Below are 18,108 nucleotides of genomic sequence, written 5' to 3' on the forward strand. Positions count from 1 at the left end.
GGGCAGCTTGAATGTGATTCTGGTAAGTCTGCCTTAACTGATTTGTGACTTAATTGTCTTGCACAAGAAGCTAATTAAAAGATTGCTCTATTTAACTCTTATCCTTTATTGGTAGTCCTTACTTAAAGTGTATACTGTAGTTGACCGGCTATATCTTGTAGGTTCAATAAGTATTGACAATTAATATGCCATGTCATGTATCCATGGCAATTATTTCTGTTAGTATTTCTTCAAATACTGTAATTTTAACTTGAGATAGCTGTAAAGAGAAAGAAAGCATGGAATGTGTTTTCATTCATGGCTTCTGGGTTTTATAGTAGAAAAGCTCAGAATCATATCAGATTAGAATTATCTGTGTGTTTTAACTTCCTTCCTCATGTGGGCCAAAACTATTTAGAGTGTATGATCTCCAGTTCTGTTTTACACTTTCTTTTATAGAGGTCAAGAAGTTTGGGAGCTGAATTCCAGATTGGATTCTGAATCTAATTTTGGCATTTATATAAGATCCCGGGACATGGCCTTTGTTTTCCTTTTTGTTACTTTTTTTTTCATTATCTCAGGATTAATTTAAAAAATTAATAGTAAGTCTTTGTAGCCTATGCCTTTGGACAGACATACCAAATCTCAGGTGTTAAGCATTTTGAGGGATCTGATGAATTACAAGACATGGGACTTGTAGCTGCTAAATTTAGACAGTCCATGAAACTAGTATGCTTTTTTATAATATTTGTGCCCATTATTATGCCTTTACAAGTTCTTCTCAAACCTCAAGCAAGAAAGTTAACATAAATAAAGTTTAAATATAGGTTTCTGTGTAAAAACTCACTCTTATGAAGCTTTGTCCTAAAGTTGTGAAATTTTACAGACTGTCAGATCTTCAGCATCCATAAAATTTATTTTATTTCTAATCTGGCTTTTGTCTCTTTTATCTCTTGATTGACAATTTTATTTTTGGAATCAATTTTATCTAGCATTGATATATGCACTAGTTTGCAAAATTGTCAATCAAGGGACATATTGAGCCAGTGGAAATGGGCATTTGTTAGATGGAAAATCCTCAGCTGGACTATATTTCAACTTGAAATATAGCAGAGATTATTGTATTTGTGATAAGTCTTTTTAACTCCCTATGTTCAGAAGCATATCTGATATGATTGGTTGATCATTACATAGAATATTCCTGCTTATTGCTTTACTGAACCATAACAGGAGAATTATGCTCTATATTTCCTGAAACCTATCTTGTATATGGTTGGGGGAGTGGGGGGATTGGCTTTTGCTGGGATTAAAAATTAGATATAGATACTAGAGTTAAGATATCCTGTATGTAATATGGCTTTGGGGTTTTCAGGTCATTTAGAAAACAGCACTAATGAGTCTAGAATGGGAAGCTGTAGATCACAGAATTGATACAACATAGTGACTTATAGTTAAAAAATATATATCTGATTACATACAAATTTTGTTGTCAGTGGCGGAATAAAATTTAGTGTAATTTCACATAAAACTATTCCGGGCTTAACCCCAAACTTCGAGCAAACTGTTGATATGGCAACTTATTTCATTGCTGTATTGTTAAACAGTTTTGAGTATCTAAAATTCTTATTTTACAGCAAATCATTCATGCCAGAATATCCAGCTCCATTTTCTGTCTGTCCTTATGAGAAAGATTCCTTTTAGAACTCAACTTCTAGTGACTGCATGGGCACCTCTGATTTTTTTCTTGTTTGCTCCAAGTCACAGCTGTTTATTTCACCATTGTAGTCTTTGTCTCATATGGTTGCAGAATCACCTTATTTTGCACTGTATCCACTTCAGTTAACAGAGCAAAGTTATCAATACATAAAATTAACAGAGCTTTTTTTTTTAGCCAGCTTGTCACAGAGCCTGATTTCTATGTCTAAGGAAGAATTAGAATGTGTTCTTCCCATTCCTAGTCCAGCATCATAATGTCAACATCACATTGACTCTCACAGTTTATTCTACAGTTATTTATATACAGTGTCATTTTGTGTTACTGCTTTTTCCTCACCCAGTTCAAATAAGAATAAATGCTTTTAAGGGACCATATAATGTACTACATGTGTTTCATCAAGATTTATCAGGATTAATATCAATATGACATTTGTTAAAATGACAATGTTATAAAATGTTTCAAATTATTACTCATTGGTTGTTCTAATTGCTCTTCAGGCTTACAAAGAAAAAGTTTTATATTTTGATTCTGTTTCAATTGTTTTACTATAGTGTAAACTTTGGACTATTTGAATGCCCGTTAAAATGGATATATTTATGCTGCAGACTAAAGCTTCATAAGTCAGTATGGTGGGAATAGCAAAAACTGTTTTTGTTTTTATTTGAATTTGTATGACAAGTGTCCAGTACACCCCAGTGGATTTCTTAAAAAAAACCAATAATGGTTGATATTTAATCTAGGACAGGGGTGTCAAACTCGTGGCCCAGATGAGTCATGCATTGGCCACACCCATGCCTGATTTAGAGAAGGGGAAAAGTTGCAATACATCATGTGATGATGTGAGTTTGACACCCCTGATCTAGGAGGTAAACATTTTCATTCATTATATGTGGAAATTCTTCCAAAATTCTTAGGATAAATTTTGATAATGGAGAAGTGTATATAGTAAAAGTTATCTTTGAGGACTATCAGTGCTGTGTGGTAGTCTTTTAGTTCAATGAATGTACTGGCTAAATAAAAATTGTCATTCTTATTAGAGATATACAGCTTAAACACACCAAAAAAATTGCTGAACGCAGTGCTCACTTGGTTTTATTAATCAAAAAGCTGACAGCTGTGGTTTCCTCAATGGTCCCTGCATAAAGGATGGATTAACTTTTAAGTAATGGAAGCTGTGCTTGCCTGGGCTTATAGTTGTAACGCTGAGCATGTTAGGTCCAGTTGTATGCCTCAATCAGCAGTAGCAGTGTCCTTTTATAGTACAGGACATTTTTTCTCTCTCCCCCGAATAGCCTTAAAATCTACCTCAGAGAGATACAAATTTGTATGCTGCTTTATTTTCAGGGTCTAACTCACTTACAATTAAACAATTATAGTAATATACCAATTATTGAACCAGCAGATCAACTGCTAGTATCAGAAACATAACAATGGAACACAGTCTCAAAAAGACTATTGTCTGATAATATAGCCATAACTCAAATGTAACGTGAATGTTCTTTCTTCAAAAGCTGAACAGAACAGTTTATAACTAATTATAATTTAATTTTAAATATCCTTTTGTTCCTGATTATGGCATTGGTTACTATAAATCAGTATTGTTATTTAACTTTGTAAGTCTTCCTTTCATTTTTTTTTCATTTTTACTTCATTCTGTTTATATTTTTTAACTCTACATTGCTTAAGGCTTTTTATTTTTTCTATTTCTTTTTTCATGAAGTAGTAGAAACCTGTTGACCTTGTATATATTCTTCCACATATTGACAAAATAATATACTCCCTATTTTTTTTTTTTGCCTGATTTTGATTTGAAATAACTTGTGTTTCCTACTGTGTGATATGCCTTTTGGTGCTCTTTTCCAGATTGCTTCTCTTCAATCTGGAAATTAACTTGCTGTTGACATTTTCTTGCTGGATGATTGAATATGGTACATTCTTTTTCAAAAACCAGCAGGAATTGTATTTAATCAGAAAGTAAAATGTTACATTGGTGTGGAACATGAATAACTGCAGTCATTTTGTGGTTATATGGAACAAGAAATCCTTCCTTTGTCTTTGTGATTTGTTTTTACAAACAGATAGGAAAGATTACAGTTCATCCATGACTTATGACCACAGTTGAGCCCACTGTTTCTGTTGCTATGCAAAACATTTAAGTGAATTTTGCTCCATTTTACAACCTTCTTGCCACAGTTGTTAAGTGAATTACTGCAGTTAAGTTAGTAACACAGTGGTTAAGTGAAGGTCAGTGTAACCACACTAAATACAAGTCAGTTGCCAAGCATCTGAATTTTGATCACGTGACCATGGGAATACTGCAATGGTTGTAAGTGTGATAAATGGCCATATTTCACTTTTTTCAGTTCTTTGTAACTGAACGGTCACTAAATGAAATGTCGTAAGTCAAGGACTATCTGTACTTATATAACACTAAAATCATACATACAATACACAATTGGGAGGAAAGGTAGTAAATACTTCAACTTTGCAGAAACTGAATTACATGGAAACTTTCAAGCATTGTAAGCTTATCTTGCAGCTAGCATGACACTTAGATTTGAGAATCATTACAGCCATTGAACCAGTTGTTGTTTTTTCTCTTTCATGCTGTGATTTCTTAAGACCAGATCCAGAGTATTATTACCTTGCTGTTAAAACAAGAGTATCAGCCCTTCTGGCTAACATGTATTTTTGATTATTATTTTCTCTTGACTGAGGAAATTCATTTGTGTCTAAGATCATGATATATGGCATCATTGAGCTGGCTTAGGATATGGCAGAAGAACTGGATGCTCTTTTGAATGGATGCTCATTTATTGAGCTTGTGAGTGAGGGTTTGCAATAATAAAATAATTGTAAGTAACTAATGAATAGAGGTGATAATGAGATGATGAATTCATACACAACAAGAATAAATGTATTATCACTGGATGGATTTAAGTAGGCTATAGGTAAAGCAGTAGGATTCTATCAAAGAATCTTGTTCTTACCTAAGTAAGCATATCCTTAGGAAGAAATAAGGAAATGCTTTCTACCAAGGAATTTGTAGTACAGGTTGATCTCAACTTATCATAATTGAATCCAGATTTATGGTCATAAATTGTGATCATAAACCGAGGCATCATGTGACCAGACTGGATTTCTCAGAAATCTTTTTGCTGCAGTCATTAAGTCAGTCAATTTTTCCAATAGGGATTTTTGCCTGAAATGAAATCAGTGTAAGAACTTGACCAACAACATTGCAAATTGTGATTACTTGACTGCAGTGTCCTTAGCCTGATATGTAAACCTAGCGATTGTCCACCTTTATATTTTCTTTTGGAGTGTTTTATCAATTTCTACAGAAGTTTTACTACTGTATAAGCTGTTGGAATGTTTCTTAGAAGTATAAAAACATTTTAATAATATTGCATCCTCATGCTCTGTAAGCAGTAAACTCATTGGAAATTGCTAATAAAATCTTTTTTGCCAGCAGAGTGATTTACCTGCTCTTTTTTGCCAACTAAAACTGATTCATTAGTAACCCCTATTTAGTCAGCCTGTTGATTACAATTGAGTTCTTTCTGTGGCAACTTGGAGACATTTGCCATAAAAGAACAGCCTAAGTGGATGTCAACTGGTTCAGATTTCTGTGATAATAGGTGTAGCATTGAAAAATAACTACCTTTATACAGTAGACTAAAAAGGAACTTCGTATTTTAAAACTGTTAAAACAGTACACGTATTGCTCCAGTATACTAGAAATACTTTTTTTTCTGATGAGAAATCTGCTAAGAAAGACAGTGCCCTTTTCAATTAATCCAATATACCACTTTTTTTAAGCACAGAACTTAAAGGAGATCTACGCTTCCTCAAAGGTTTGTTTTCCATTATGCTACTGCTATACTTGATTAACTGGTATAATTTAATTGGTTGATACTGCAATTAGCACTCCAATGGGACACGGGGAATAGTCCCTTGTGGATATCTTAAAAAACCACTGATATCTTAAGAAACCACTGGAACCACCATGTTCTTCACATGGAGCAAATCTTTTGATTCCCTCAGGCAGCAAAGATTGTGGACCAGTATTGGGAGGAAATTGTTAATTGCTTCTGCTTCATTGCAATAGACACTATTTTTATATTTCTCTCCTATTCCCATAAGTGCCTTGCCTATTACATAGGATATTTTTTGTTTTTGGCAGAGTCATATTCCTGCTACAAAATGAGTAGATTATCAGAGATTGCATTCTCATATCTGTATTTTCCATTGTGCATTTAGATGTCCAGCTCGCCGTTGTCCAAGAAGCGTCGCTTGGGTGAATCAGAGTCAAAGACGGGTTCAAACTGCTCCTCTGGAAAATCTGTACAGACTGATTTGCGTGAAGCGCCTGCCAACGTAAGTTTCTGAATTGATTAATGCAGCATACTAACTCTGATTCTGACATACTGATTCTCCACCTTAGCGGCCCCCAACCTTTTGGGTACCAGGGACCAGTTCCATGGAGAGAGGTTTTTCCGCAGACCGAAGAGGGGCGTAGTTTCATGTGCTACCTGCCTCCCATGGATGGGGCTTCACTTGTTTGCAGAGCCCAGTTTCTGGCATGCTGCAGCCTGGTGCTGGTCCATGGACCAGGGTTGGGGACCCCTGCTCTACCTGCACAGAGAAAATATGTTAAGGCGAGCAAGGGTAAATCCAGCATTAATTTTGATCTTGGTAAAGGACCTATTGTCATGATACAGAGAGGAGGCAGAATATCTTAATTCTGTATTATACAATCCTCCACACTTGTAAGCACCCTAGGTCTACACTGGTTTTTTGTGTGTATTAGGTATGTAATGGAATTCATAGTGGATTACAGGAAGAGCAGTTCGGATATCCAGCCGTTGTATATCGATGGTGTTTTGGTAGAACAGGTGGCAGAATGTAAGTTTTTAGGTATCACCCTGAAACAAGATCTAACATGGGGGGCAAATACTTTAGCCCTAGAAAAAAAGGCTCATCAACGACTGTATTTTTTAAGACTTTTAAGATCACAACAACTGCCAGAGTTGGTTGCCTTTTATCGAAGCTCTATAGAGAGCATTTTATCTTATTGCCTCTGTGTGTGGTTTAGGACTTGTACAGAGGCGGAGAAAAGGGCACTCCAAAGAGTGATAAAAAGGGCACAAAAGATCAGCGGATGTCCTCTTCCCTCATTGGAGGATTTGTATAACATGGTATGTAGAAGGAAGATACAAAAGATCTTGAGAGACCCTTCGCATCCAGGCCACTCGTTGTTTGAGATCCTACCATCAGGAAGACGATAAAGAGTGCTGAAAGCCAGGACAAGTAGATTTAAACATAGCTTTTACCCAAGTGCTGTGATCAGGTTAAATGCAGAGTTATGAATCTGGTGGTCTTAACATATATATATCCTGGTTGTACAGTTTTTAACTGTTATTTGTTTTAATTTGTTTTACATTGTTATTTGTATATGTCTTTTGGTGTTGTTCAGTTGTATGTTGTGGAAGAGCACCTTATTTCGTTGTTCTCAGGTTTCTGAGTACAATGACAATAAATTTATCTATCTATCTATCTATCTATCTATCTATCTATCTATCTATCTATCTATCTATGTAAACTGAATTTCTAGATTTTGCTACACATTGAAACAGTGTTAATTACAGTCCTTCCCTTAGCTAGAGCCTTTCCGGTGAAATTGATAGAAGTCATTAAGTATCCAAATAGTTATATCTTGAATATGTTTATAAATAGCAATTATTACAAAATCAATACAAGAGTTTGCACTTCCATAAAGATGGACAGGATAATTTGGAATCTGCAACATTTGATTGTATAGGAATCAAATTCCCTGAACAATTCTTGGGGACCTTTAGTGATGTGTATGTTTGTATAGTTTTTGTGTGTGTGTGGTATTCAGCTTTGTTCGGGTATTTTCCCACATCATTATAGTTGTGCTTTTAAAGTTGTAGCAATGTTTTGGTAGAATCTCATCTGCCATCAACAGGTTTCTGTATTGTGTTGGTCTGTGAGTCAGACTTTCACAGCCGTTTCAGTTTTAAACACAATACAGAAGCCTGATGATGGCAGATGAAATTCTGCCGAAACGTTGCTACAACTTTAAAAGCACAACTATGATGACGTGGGAAAATACCCGAACAAAGTGAATACCATACATGTAAATACTCGCGAAAACTTAAACACACACACACATATGTATATATATATATATGTGTGTGTGTTTGTGTGTGTGTGTGTGTATACACATTCACACACACACACATATATGTGTGTGTGTGTTCTTAAGTTTTCGCGGGTACTTACATGTATGGTATTCAGCTTTGTTCGGGTATTTTCCCACGTCATTATAGTTGTGCTTTTAAAGTTGTAGCAACGTTTTGGCAGAATCTCATCTGCCACCATCAGGCTTCTGTATAGTGTTCGTCTGTGAGTCAGACTTTCACAGCCATTTCAGTTTTAAATTTGGGGCTAGCCTACTGCTGTGCCGGAATGGTTTTTTTCTTAATCCTAATTGGTTGGGAGTCCTGGTCTGTGTTTATTGGTCTTGAAGTTTGCTGTGTTCTGCTTGATTGGTGTTTCTAATATCTTCTGTCTGTTTTGTGGCTTTTTTTGTCTTGTTGCCAGCCAAACAAGACAAAAAAAGCCACAAAACAGACAGAAGATATTAGAAACACCAATCAAGCAGGACACAGCAAACTCCAAGACCAATAAACACAGACCAAGCCTCCCAATCAATCAGGATGAGGAAAAAACCATTCTGGCACAGCATAGGCTAGCTCCAAATTTAAATCTGAAACCACTGTAAAAGTCTGACTCACAGACGAACACAATACAGAAGTCTGGTGATGGCAGATGAGATTCTGCCAAAACATTGCTACAAGCACAACAACAATGACGTGGGAAAATACCCAAAAAAACCTGAATACCGTGTGTGTGTGTGTGTGTGTGTGTGTGTGTGTATCTTTGGTTATTCAGGTTTTCTCCGCATAAAATTGGAAGTATCTAGGAGACGTTTGATGAAGTCTCATTCATCATCTTCAGGCTTGTGTCTTCGGCCGTGCTTCTCAGAGAAGCACAAAGCCGAAGACACAAGCCTGAAAATGATGAATGAGACTTCATCGAAACGTCTCCTAGATATTTCCAATTTTACGCGGGAGAAAACCCAAATAACAAAAATCCACATACAAATACCCGCGAGAACCTCAGAAAACATATATACATACATTACACACACACACACACACACACACACACTGTATATATACACTATATATATGCCCTATTATGCATGCAAGGGCTAAATTGATTAATGATATATAAAGGCATAGATCTCTGTAATGGTAGCTTAATACTCTGACAATGTCAGCAGAGTCTGATGAAAGCTTAGTAAGTATAATAAATATAATTTTAGTTCTGGAGATTGCAAGATAGATAGATAGATAGATAGATAGATAGATAGATAGATAGATAGATAGATAGATAATGTCATTGTACCCATTGTTACTATTCTCTTTTAACTAGCTGTTTGTACATGTTACAACACATACTTTCTTGTACTACTAGAGCAAGTGGTATAGCAGGCAGTGGGTAGTACAGGTACTCTTCAACTTATGAGCACAATTGAGCCCCACATTTTTATTGCTAAGTAAGACGATTAAGTGATTTTTGCCCCATTTTACCACTTTCTTGCCACATTTGTTAAGTGAATCACTGCAGTTATTAAGTCAGTAACACAGTTTTTAAGTAAATCTGGCTTTCCCATTGACTTGGTCAGAAGGTCATCAAATGTGATCACATGACCCCAGCACACTGCAACTTTCATAAATATGAGTCAGTGTCAATTGTCTGAATTTTGATCGTGTAACCATGGGGTCATAAGAGTGAAAAACAATCACAGGTCACTTTTCAGTGCTGCTCTAATTTCAAATGACCACTAAACAAACTGTTGTGAGTCACTGACTGACTGCCTATATTTGTAAAATGAATTTGCGGTCATCTTGTATGATTTATGACTGGCTTGTGTTCAGCTCTTTCTTAGTGTGGAGAATATATGTTGTGCTATTATTTAAAAAAAATACAGGCATTTTGGTTTCATTTCTTAGAGAAATAATTTGGGCCAGATTGTCAAATATTGGGAAATCACTTCTGTGCATTGAGAGTACAACAGATTGGGATGGTGTGATGTGGGATTGAAAACTGCAGCTCTCCTCCCTGGTAATAGGTAGCCTTAGCTGTGCCCTTGAAAAAATGTACTCTGAATGCTTCTGTAAGAAATTAATAAGCCTGAAAATGATCTGTACAGAGGAATTAAAGGGACAAAGAATGCTGTAATGCTTGTTTCCTTTTATATTTGTTCTTTCTTGTAATGCAGTTGTGGGTTTGTGAAATATATTCCCTGAGTTGCTATCCATTATTCAATTGACCAAATCTCTTGACTTCTTTTTGTACTTTAAATTCTTCCTTGGTAAATAATTAATATTTGAAATGCATTGAGAGTGATAAAATATAGAAACCAAATAGTGGCTGTTCATAGTTTGTGTTCCTTTATCACATTCTTTTAATGGTCAAAAGGCAGCCAAGGATTAAGTGATTATATTTGTCCTTTCCAGGGTATGGCAAAGAATGGAAGTGAAACAGACATTGATGAGGGTCTATACTCAAGGCAGCTGTAAGTATCAAAAGAGTGGGAGCCCACTGTTTTCAAAAGTAGATTGTTAGTATCAGTCTAAAATGTGAATAAGTAAGTTTTGATATGTTTTGGAGCTGTTGAACTTTATCAGATGCCAAGAGGAAATTGACGGTGTATGGGATGTTCAGTTTTCAGGGTGGACCAGTGGCACTGAAAATTTAATCCTTTGTCCCATTTGTCCTGAATAGATATGTATTGGGCCACGAGGCAATGAAACGAATGCAGAATGCCAACATCCTGGTATCTGGTTTGCGAGGACTAGGTGTGGAGATAGCAAAAAACATCATCTTGGGTGGTGTTAAATCAGTCACAATCCATGACCAAGGCACAGCTGAATGGTCTGATCTCTCTTCCCAGGTAGGTTCTTCATCCATTCACTTAAATATGGTTCTGTTTGTGATTCTCCTTATTGAAATATATTTACTACTAAAACATCCCCCCCTTTCCCATCCTTTCTTCCAGTTCTACCTTCGTGAGGAAGACCTTGGAAAGAACCGTGCTGAAGTATCTCAGACACGACTTGCTGAGCTCAACTCCTATGTACCTGTTACTGCTTACACTGGGCCCCTCAGTGAGGACTTCCTTAACAACTTCCAGGTATTTTAATTTCTTAATTTCTCAGAAGAGAGATTATTGGGCATTTGATATCAAGAAAGGGCGTTGGTACTTATCTGATGCGCCCGTTCTCTGTAAGCTGTGAAGAGCATCCAGTGACGGGAAGATGCTTCAGTCCCTTCTAGGAAGGCTGGGCTTAAACTTGAGGACACTCCTCCTCCTCCACGAGACTCCTCCTTAGTGTTCCCAGTTTTGCGAAGCCAAGGTATTGATACCCTATATGCTTAAGCTTATGTAATAACCCTGGCCAGAACAGACCCCCTACCAGATGGAATAAAAGGGAGGGGCTGGATGCTCTTCACAGCTCACAGAATGGGCGTATCAGGTAAGTACCAACGCCCTTTCTCCCATGAGCTGTTCAGAGCATCCAGCGATGGGACATACCAAAGCTTGGCACTGCCCTAAGGGAGGGACTCCCATCTGGGTTGCAGACCTAACTGTCTCTGAAATAACTTGCTGCAAAACTCGCCTACCAAATGAAACCTCAGCAGAAGCAAATACATCAATTTTATAATTTCTAATAAATGGAGATGGAGAAGCCCAGGTTGCAGCTCGGCAAATCTCCTCTATTGTAGCTTGGGTCGCCCATGCTGCTGTGGTGGCTGCACTACTTGTGGAGTGAGCGGTAATGCCTTGGGGCTCTGGAATCGAGTGAGAGTCATACGACTTAGCGATGGTGGCCTTTAGCCATCTACCTATGGTGTGTGGGGGGAAACCTTGTGCCCCAGGGTATTAGGCTGAAAGGACACGTCCTCTGCTCCCTGCGATGGGTAATGAGAAATGAATCGAAGCTGTGAATTGAGTGGGGAGGCAAACAGTCAACTACCGGTTGGCCCAACCTCTGAGTAGCCTCCAGAAAGATCTTGGGGTCCAGACGCCACTCTGATTGGTCTAACGTGGCTCTGCTGCGCCAGTCCGCTTGTACGTTCGCTACTCCAGATATATGCTCCGCCTTTAGGGAGAGAAGATGGATTTCAGCCCATAGGAATAGTCTTTCTGCTTCCCTCATTAGTAGATTGGAATGAATGCCCCTTGTTTGTTGATATGGGCCTTTGTAGTTATGTTGTCTGTTAAGATGAGCACGTGTTTGCAATGGAGATGCGGGAGGAATTGTCAGAGTGCCAAGTACACCGTTCTCAGTTCTAGCCAGTTGATATTGTGCCTTCTCTGAATCTGTCCAAAGGCCTTGCGCTGTATGTGATTAGAAGTGGAGCCCCCCATCCCACTAGACTGGCGTCTGTTGTAACAATCGACCTGTGTGGATCCTTGAAAGGGCATCCCTTGTTGATTTTGGGTCGTGTCCACCATCGTAGAGACCTGAGAACGGTTGATGGAACTTTTACGCAAGTCCTGCCGTCATCTCTCCCGGCGCGTTGGTATGGCAACAGGAACCATTGCAGGGTTCTTGCATGGAACCGGGCCCAAGGGATAATAGAAATGCAAGAAATCATTTTTCCGAGCAATTTAGAAAGGAGACATAGTTGTATTTTCCTAAGAGTTCTGATCTGTTGAGCCAAATCTCTAATGCTTTCTTGTCTGTCAGGGGAGAGGAAAACTTTGCCTTCCAGAGTGTCAATGATGGCGCCGAGGTGAATGAGCCTAGTAGAGGGTGTTAAATGACTTTTTGACCAATTGATTGAGAACCCATGTTGTTGTAGGGTTACAAGTGTAGTTTGAGTGTTCAAATTGGCTTGATTGATGGAAGATGCCAGAATAAGAATGTCATCCAAGTAGCACTGAAGTCGGATGGACCTATCTCTGAGTGATGCTGCCAAGGCAGCCAAGACCTTTGTAAAAGTTCTGGGAGCTGAAGCTAGGCCAGATGGGAGAGCAATATATTCATAATGGACGTTGTTGTAACTGAAACGAAGGAATTTGAAATGTGAGGGCCTAATTGGGATATGTAAGTAAGCTTCCGTGCAGTCTATGGAGGTAAGGACATCGCTTTTTCTGATGCTGAGTAAGATCAATTGGGGAGTGGTCATTTTAAATTTTCGGTAAACTAAAAATTGGTTTAGACGTTTTAAGTTCAGGATTGCCCTCCATCCCCCTGAACTTTTAGAGACCACGAAGAGGTGCGAATAAAAACCAAGACCTTTTTGATTAGAAGGGATGGGTTGTATGGCCTGGATCTCTAGTAGATGTGCCATTATGGCTGTGTCCATGAGAAACCTTTTTTCTGCGTCTCTGGAAATTGGGGACTTCATAAAAAAAATCCGGGGGTGTGGAGCTGAACTCCAGTGCCAGACCAAATCGTACTGTGTTCCTAACCCATGTGTCAGTGGTAGAGGAATCCCATTGGTTGGCAAACCTTTTTAGGCCACCGCCAATGGGAATTTCGTTGTGGTCGTTACTTGGACCTGCGGAAGGGCCTAGATCAGGGGTGGGCAATTAATTTCTGTCAGGGGCCACATGGAAAATCAGATCTGCGTTCGAGGGCCAAACCAATTTTACAAAAGGCCATTATAAAGGGCCCATTATAAAATGCAGCAAATTATATATAAGAATATTATATATTTTATATATATACACACACACATATATATATACACATATATATATATGTATGTATGTATATATGTATATATATATGTATATATGTGGATCTTTGGTTGTTCGGGTTTTCTCCCGCGTAAGATTCAAAGTATCTAGGAAACGTTTCGATGAAGTCTCATTCATCATCATCAGGCCTCTGTCTTGGCTCTGTCATCGAAACGTTGCCTAGATACTTTGAATCTTACGCGGGAGAAACCCGAACAACCAAAGATCCACATACAAATACCCGAGAACCTCAGAAAACAAATATGTATATATGTATATATATAAAATATATAATATTCTTATATATAATTTGCTGCATTTATAATGCCTTTATAATATATATATATATATATATATATATATATTTATATATACACACACACACACACACACACACATATACATATACATATACATATACATACATATATATATATATATATATACATATATATATATATATATATATATATATATATATATATATATATATATATATATATATATATTATATAAGAGAAAAATAACACCACGGCTGCTCCTGCTACTACTTTCCACGCTTTCCAGACGCTAGTCCCAGGAGACAACAAACAGCAAACCGCGCTCAGGGGCATCCAAGCCCACCTAAAGCTAGGCCGCTGCTGGTGGAGCCTTGCCCTGCCTTGGTCCCCCGTTTTCCGGCTCGGCGGTCCTGCTCGGGGGGCACTTTAAAAGCCCTCCTCCTCGCGTACGCGCCCAACGAGCCGCTCACCACGACAGCGGCTCCCAGCACCCGAGCAACTTCCCAGCAACTTGCGGCTTGCTTTTTCCTCTCGGGTGCTTGCACCTGGCCCTGAGCCGCGCGGCGGAGGGGAAACCCGGAGTGCCGCCGGGTCGCCTCCTCCAAGCAGCCCGCCCACCCTCCGGGCAGAACCCTTCCTGCTCCTCGGCGGGAAGACGCTCCCGCCTGCAAACTTTGCCTGTGCAAAGTTTAAGCCTGGAAGCCCCGGAAATCCGAGCAACTTCCCGGCAACTTTCGGCTTCCTTTCAACTCACAGGTGCTCGCGCCTGGCCCCGAGCCGCACGGCAGAGGGGAAACCCGGAGCGCCACCGGGTCGCCTCCTCCAAGCAGCCCGCCTGCCCGCCGGGCTTCCCCTCTGGCGCGCGGCTCGGGGCCAGGCACGAGTGCCCACGAGGAAAAAGGAAGCCGCAAGTTGCTGGGAAGTTGCTCGGGTTTCCGGGGCTTCCAGGCTTAAACTTTGCACAGGCAATGTTTGCAGGCAGGAGCGTCTTCCTGCTGAGGAGCGGGAAGGGTTCCGCCCGGCGGGCGGGCGGGCGGGCTGGTTGGAGGGGGCAACCCAGCAGCACTTCGGGTTTCCCCTCCGCCGTGCGGCTCGGGGCCAGGCGCGAGCACCTGCGAGTGGCTGGAACACCTAGGGGCCTGCTCCCTTAAGGGGCAGGGGATCCTGGAATAAATAGTTCCCTGATGCCTTTAGCAAATGTAGTCTCCTTGTTCTGTTTTGCTTTGTTGTCTGTCTGTCTGTCTGTCTGTCTGTCTATCTATCTATCTATCTATCTATCTATCTATGTCTATTTTAATAACTTAAAGATTTGTAGAATTTAAGTCAATCAAGTCAATTTTTGAATAAAGTACTTGTAATATCAAATATGGAGACCAGAACACCCCCCTCTAGACCCGGCACCTATAAGCCTCCCCACTTATGAGGCTTTAGCCTCAGGAGGCTGGAATGTAAAAACAAAACAAAAAAACCAAGCGAAATGATTTTTGAAGGTTCCCAGGGGGGGGTGGTTGGTGACAGAAACTATGCTTTTAGCTGACCTGATAAATAAATCAGCTAAATTGACATTGTTCTGTTTCGACCAGAAGAACAATAACACAACCTGTCTCTGAAGAAAGGCTGAGCTAAAACTAGGGACTCTATGAAGGAGTCTCGTGGAGGAGGAGGAGTGTTCTCAAGTTTAAGCCCAGCCTTCCTAGAAGGGACTGAAGCATCTTCCCGTCACTGGATGCTCTGAACAGCTCATGGGAGAATTACTTTCCTGGTTCAGTAAATAATCTAGTTAGATATTTGGCTTATACATTGCTCAAAAAAATAAAGGGAACACAAAAATAAGACATCCTAGATCTGAATGAATGAAATATTCTTATTAAATGCTTTTTTCATTACATAGTTGAATGTGGTGACAACAAAGTCACACAAAAATGATCAATGGAAATCCAATTTAGCAATCCATGGAGGTCTGGATTTGGAGTTACACTCAAAATTAAAGTGTTAAAAAACACTACAGGCTGATCCAACTTTGATGTAATGTCCTTAAAACAAGTCAAAATGAGGCTCAGTGGTGTGTGTGGCCTCCACGTGCCTGTATGACCTCCTTACAATGCCTGGGCATGCTCCTGATGAGGTGGCGGATGGTCTCCTGAGGAATCTCCTCCCACACCTGGACTAAAGCATCCCCCAACTCCTGGACAGTCTGTGGTGCAACGTGGCGTTGGTGGATGGAGCGAGACATGATGTCCCAGATGTGCTCAGTTGGATCCAGGTCTGGGGAACGGGCGGGCCAGTCTTCGTCTTGCATCAATGCTTTCGTCTTGCAGGAACTGCTGACACACTCCAGCCACATGAGGTCTAGTGTTGTCTTGCATTAGGAGGAACCCAGGGCCAACCACACCAGCATATGGTCTCACAAGGGGTCTGAGGATCTCATCTTGGTACCTAATGGCAGTCAGGCTACCTCTGGCGAGCACATGGAGGGCAGATTGCATAGGAACTGAGAAGTGGTCTGTGGTCACCACCTGCAGAACCACTCCTTTATTGGGGATGTCTTGCTAACTGCCTATGCTTTCTACCTGTTGTCTATTCCATTTGCACAACAGCATGTGAAATTGATTGTCAATCAGTGTTGCAACCTAAGTGGACAGTTTGATTTCACAGAAGTGTGACTGACTTGGAGTTACATTGTGTTGTTTAAGTGTTCCCTTTATTTTTTTGAGCAGTGTATTTTCTATATACACAAACATCTAATGTTCTTGAGAGTTTCTTGAGCATTACAAAATAAAATTAAAAATAGGATAGGATAGAAAACATTGTTGGGAATATTACTTGCCATAGACCAGGAAGTCAACAGTGAGCTGATACTGGAGAGCTCCATATTTCTCGTGTGATTTATTTCAAAGGCCTTTTCTTCTATCCATCTATCCATCCAATTTCATAACTGCTTATCTCCCTATCTTCTTTTTGTAGGTAGTTGTGCTCACCAATTGTCCCTTGGAGGAACAGTTACGCATTAGTGATTTCTGTCACAGCCAAAATATCAAACTTGTAGTGGCAGATACAAAGGGACTTTTCGGGTAAGACAGTATCTTGTTTTTGTACCCTTTTCTGTGTTGTGGCCATTTCTTTCAGTAGAATTCTTCTTTTGGTTGAGATGAACTGTTTGGGATTCCTACCTACCATATGTCATATGCCTCACAGCCCATCTGTCACAGTGTTGAAGGTGCTCCAGAGCCCCTAATTTCACCCATTTTTCTCTCTCTTACAGCCAGTTGTTCTGTGACTTTGGTGAGAACATGGTTGTGACAGATACCAATGGAGAGCAGCCACTTAGTGCTATGGTCTCAATGATTACTAAGGTAATTACTTCTTGAAGCTGGTGGTCAAGGTTCTGTTTTTGATGTGGATTTATCGATTTTCTCACTGAGACCTACACAATAGCTCAGCAGAATTTATGTCAATTACGTATCCACTATTCTAGCTAGAACCAATGATAAATTGAAATTCAATAGTAAGGTCAGCTGCAAGTTGTTAACTCCTACTACTCATTTTTCACTTACGGTATTCTTCCTGAACAGGGGTGCCCTGGAGAGGTAACCTGTCTAGATGAGGCCCGGCATGGTTTTGAAAGCGGAGACTTTGTTTCTTTCCTTGAAGTTGAGGGCATGAAAGAGCTTAACAGCTGTGAACCAATGGAAATCAAAGTGTTGGGTGAGACATGCTGTTGCTTTGATTTGCACAAAATTTAGATGTTACTAGAATGGAATATCTGTCAGTTTTTGTTTTTTTTACTGTTTGACAAAGTTACCTTTTGGTATGTTGGGAATCATGTAGAGCAGGGATCTTCAAACTTGACAGCTTTAAGACTTGTGGACTTCAACTCCCAGAATTCCTCCTCTAGTCATGTTAGCTCAGGAATTTTGGGAGTTGAAGTCCACAAGTCTTAAACTTGCCAAGTTTGAAGACCCTTGATGTACAGTGTCTAATATTTAACATTAACTTGGAATTTTAGCCTGAGTTACAAGTGACAGTCAGTTTGGTGTAGTGGTTAAAAATATTAGGCTAGTAGTTCTAGGGCTATCTTAGGCACAAAACCATTTGGGTGGTTTTGGGCCAGTCATACTTTCTCAGCCCTAGGAAGAAGATAAGGGCAAACTATTTCCAAAATGGTTGACAAGAAATGTGCAGAGACTTGTCTAAGAATGAAGACTAACTTTTGAAGGTGCAAAAAAACCCAACAACCCACAAACATTGAATTGATTGTGAACCTTAAGTATGCTATAAAT

The 18,108-nt window shown here is 39.5% G+C and overlaps 1 protein-coding gene across 3 annotated transcripts in view; it reads left to right on the forward strand.

Annotated features, from left to right (window-relative positions):
* UBA1 (ubiquitin like modifier activating enzyme 1) overlaps positions 1-18,108 on the forward strand; it is a 51,221-nt gene that overhangs the window by 22,123 nt on the left and 10,990 nt on the right. The window contains exons 1-8 of one of the 3 annotated variants that reach the window (XM_087925582.1): positions 5,529-5,553; positions 5,960-6,076; positions 10,312-10,370; positions 10,580-10,748; positions 10,854-10,988; positions 16,793-16,899; positions 17,091-17,181; positions 17,401-17,533. In XM_087925582.1, the coding sequence (XP_087781708.1) occupies positions 5,960-6,076; positions 10,312-10,370; positions 10,580-10,748; positions 10,854-10,988; positions 16,793-16,899; positions 17,091-17,181; positions 17,401-17,533 (811 nt within the window). In that variant the 5' untranslated portion in view covers positions 5,529-5,553. Of the gene's footprint in view, positions 1-5,528; positions 5,554-5,958; positions 6,077-10,311; positions 10,371-10,579; positions 10,749-10,853; positions 10,989-16,792; positions 16,900-17,090; positions 17,182-17,400; positions 17,534-18,108 lie in introns of those variants that run through there. The other 2 variants (XM_087925581.1, XM_026711489.2) reach the window with 2 other exon arrangements.

The sequence above is a fragment of the Pseudonaja textilis genome, chromosome 2 (assembly GCF_049901715.1).
Source record: "Pseudonaja textilis isolate UNSWEBS1 chromosome 2, rPseTex1.2, whole genome shotgun sequence".
NCBI classification, from domain to species: Eukaryota; Metazoa; Chordata; class Lepidosauria; order Squamata; family Elapidae; genus Pseudonaja; species Pseudonaja textilis.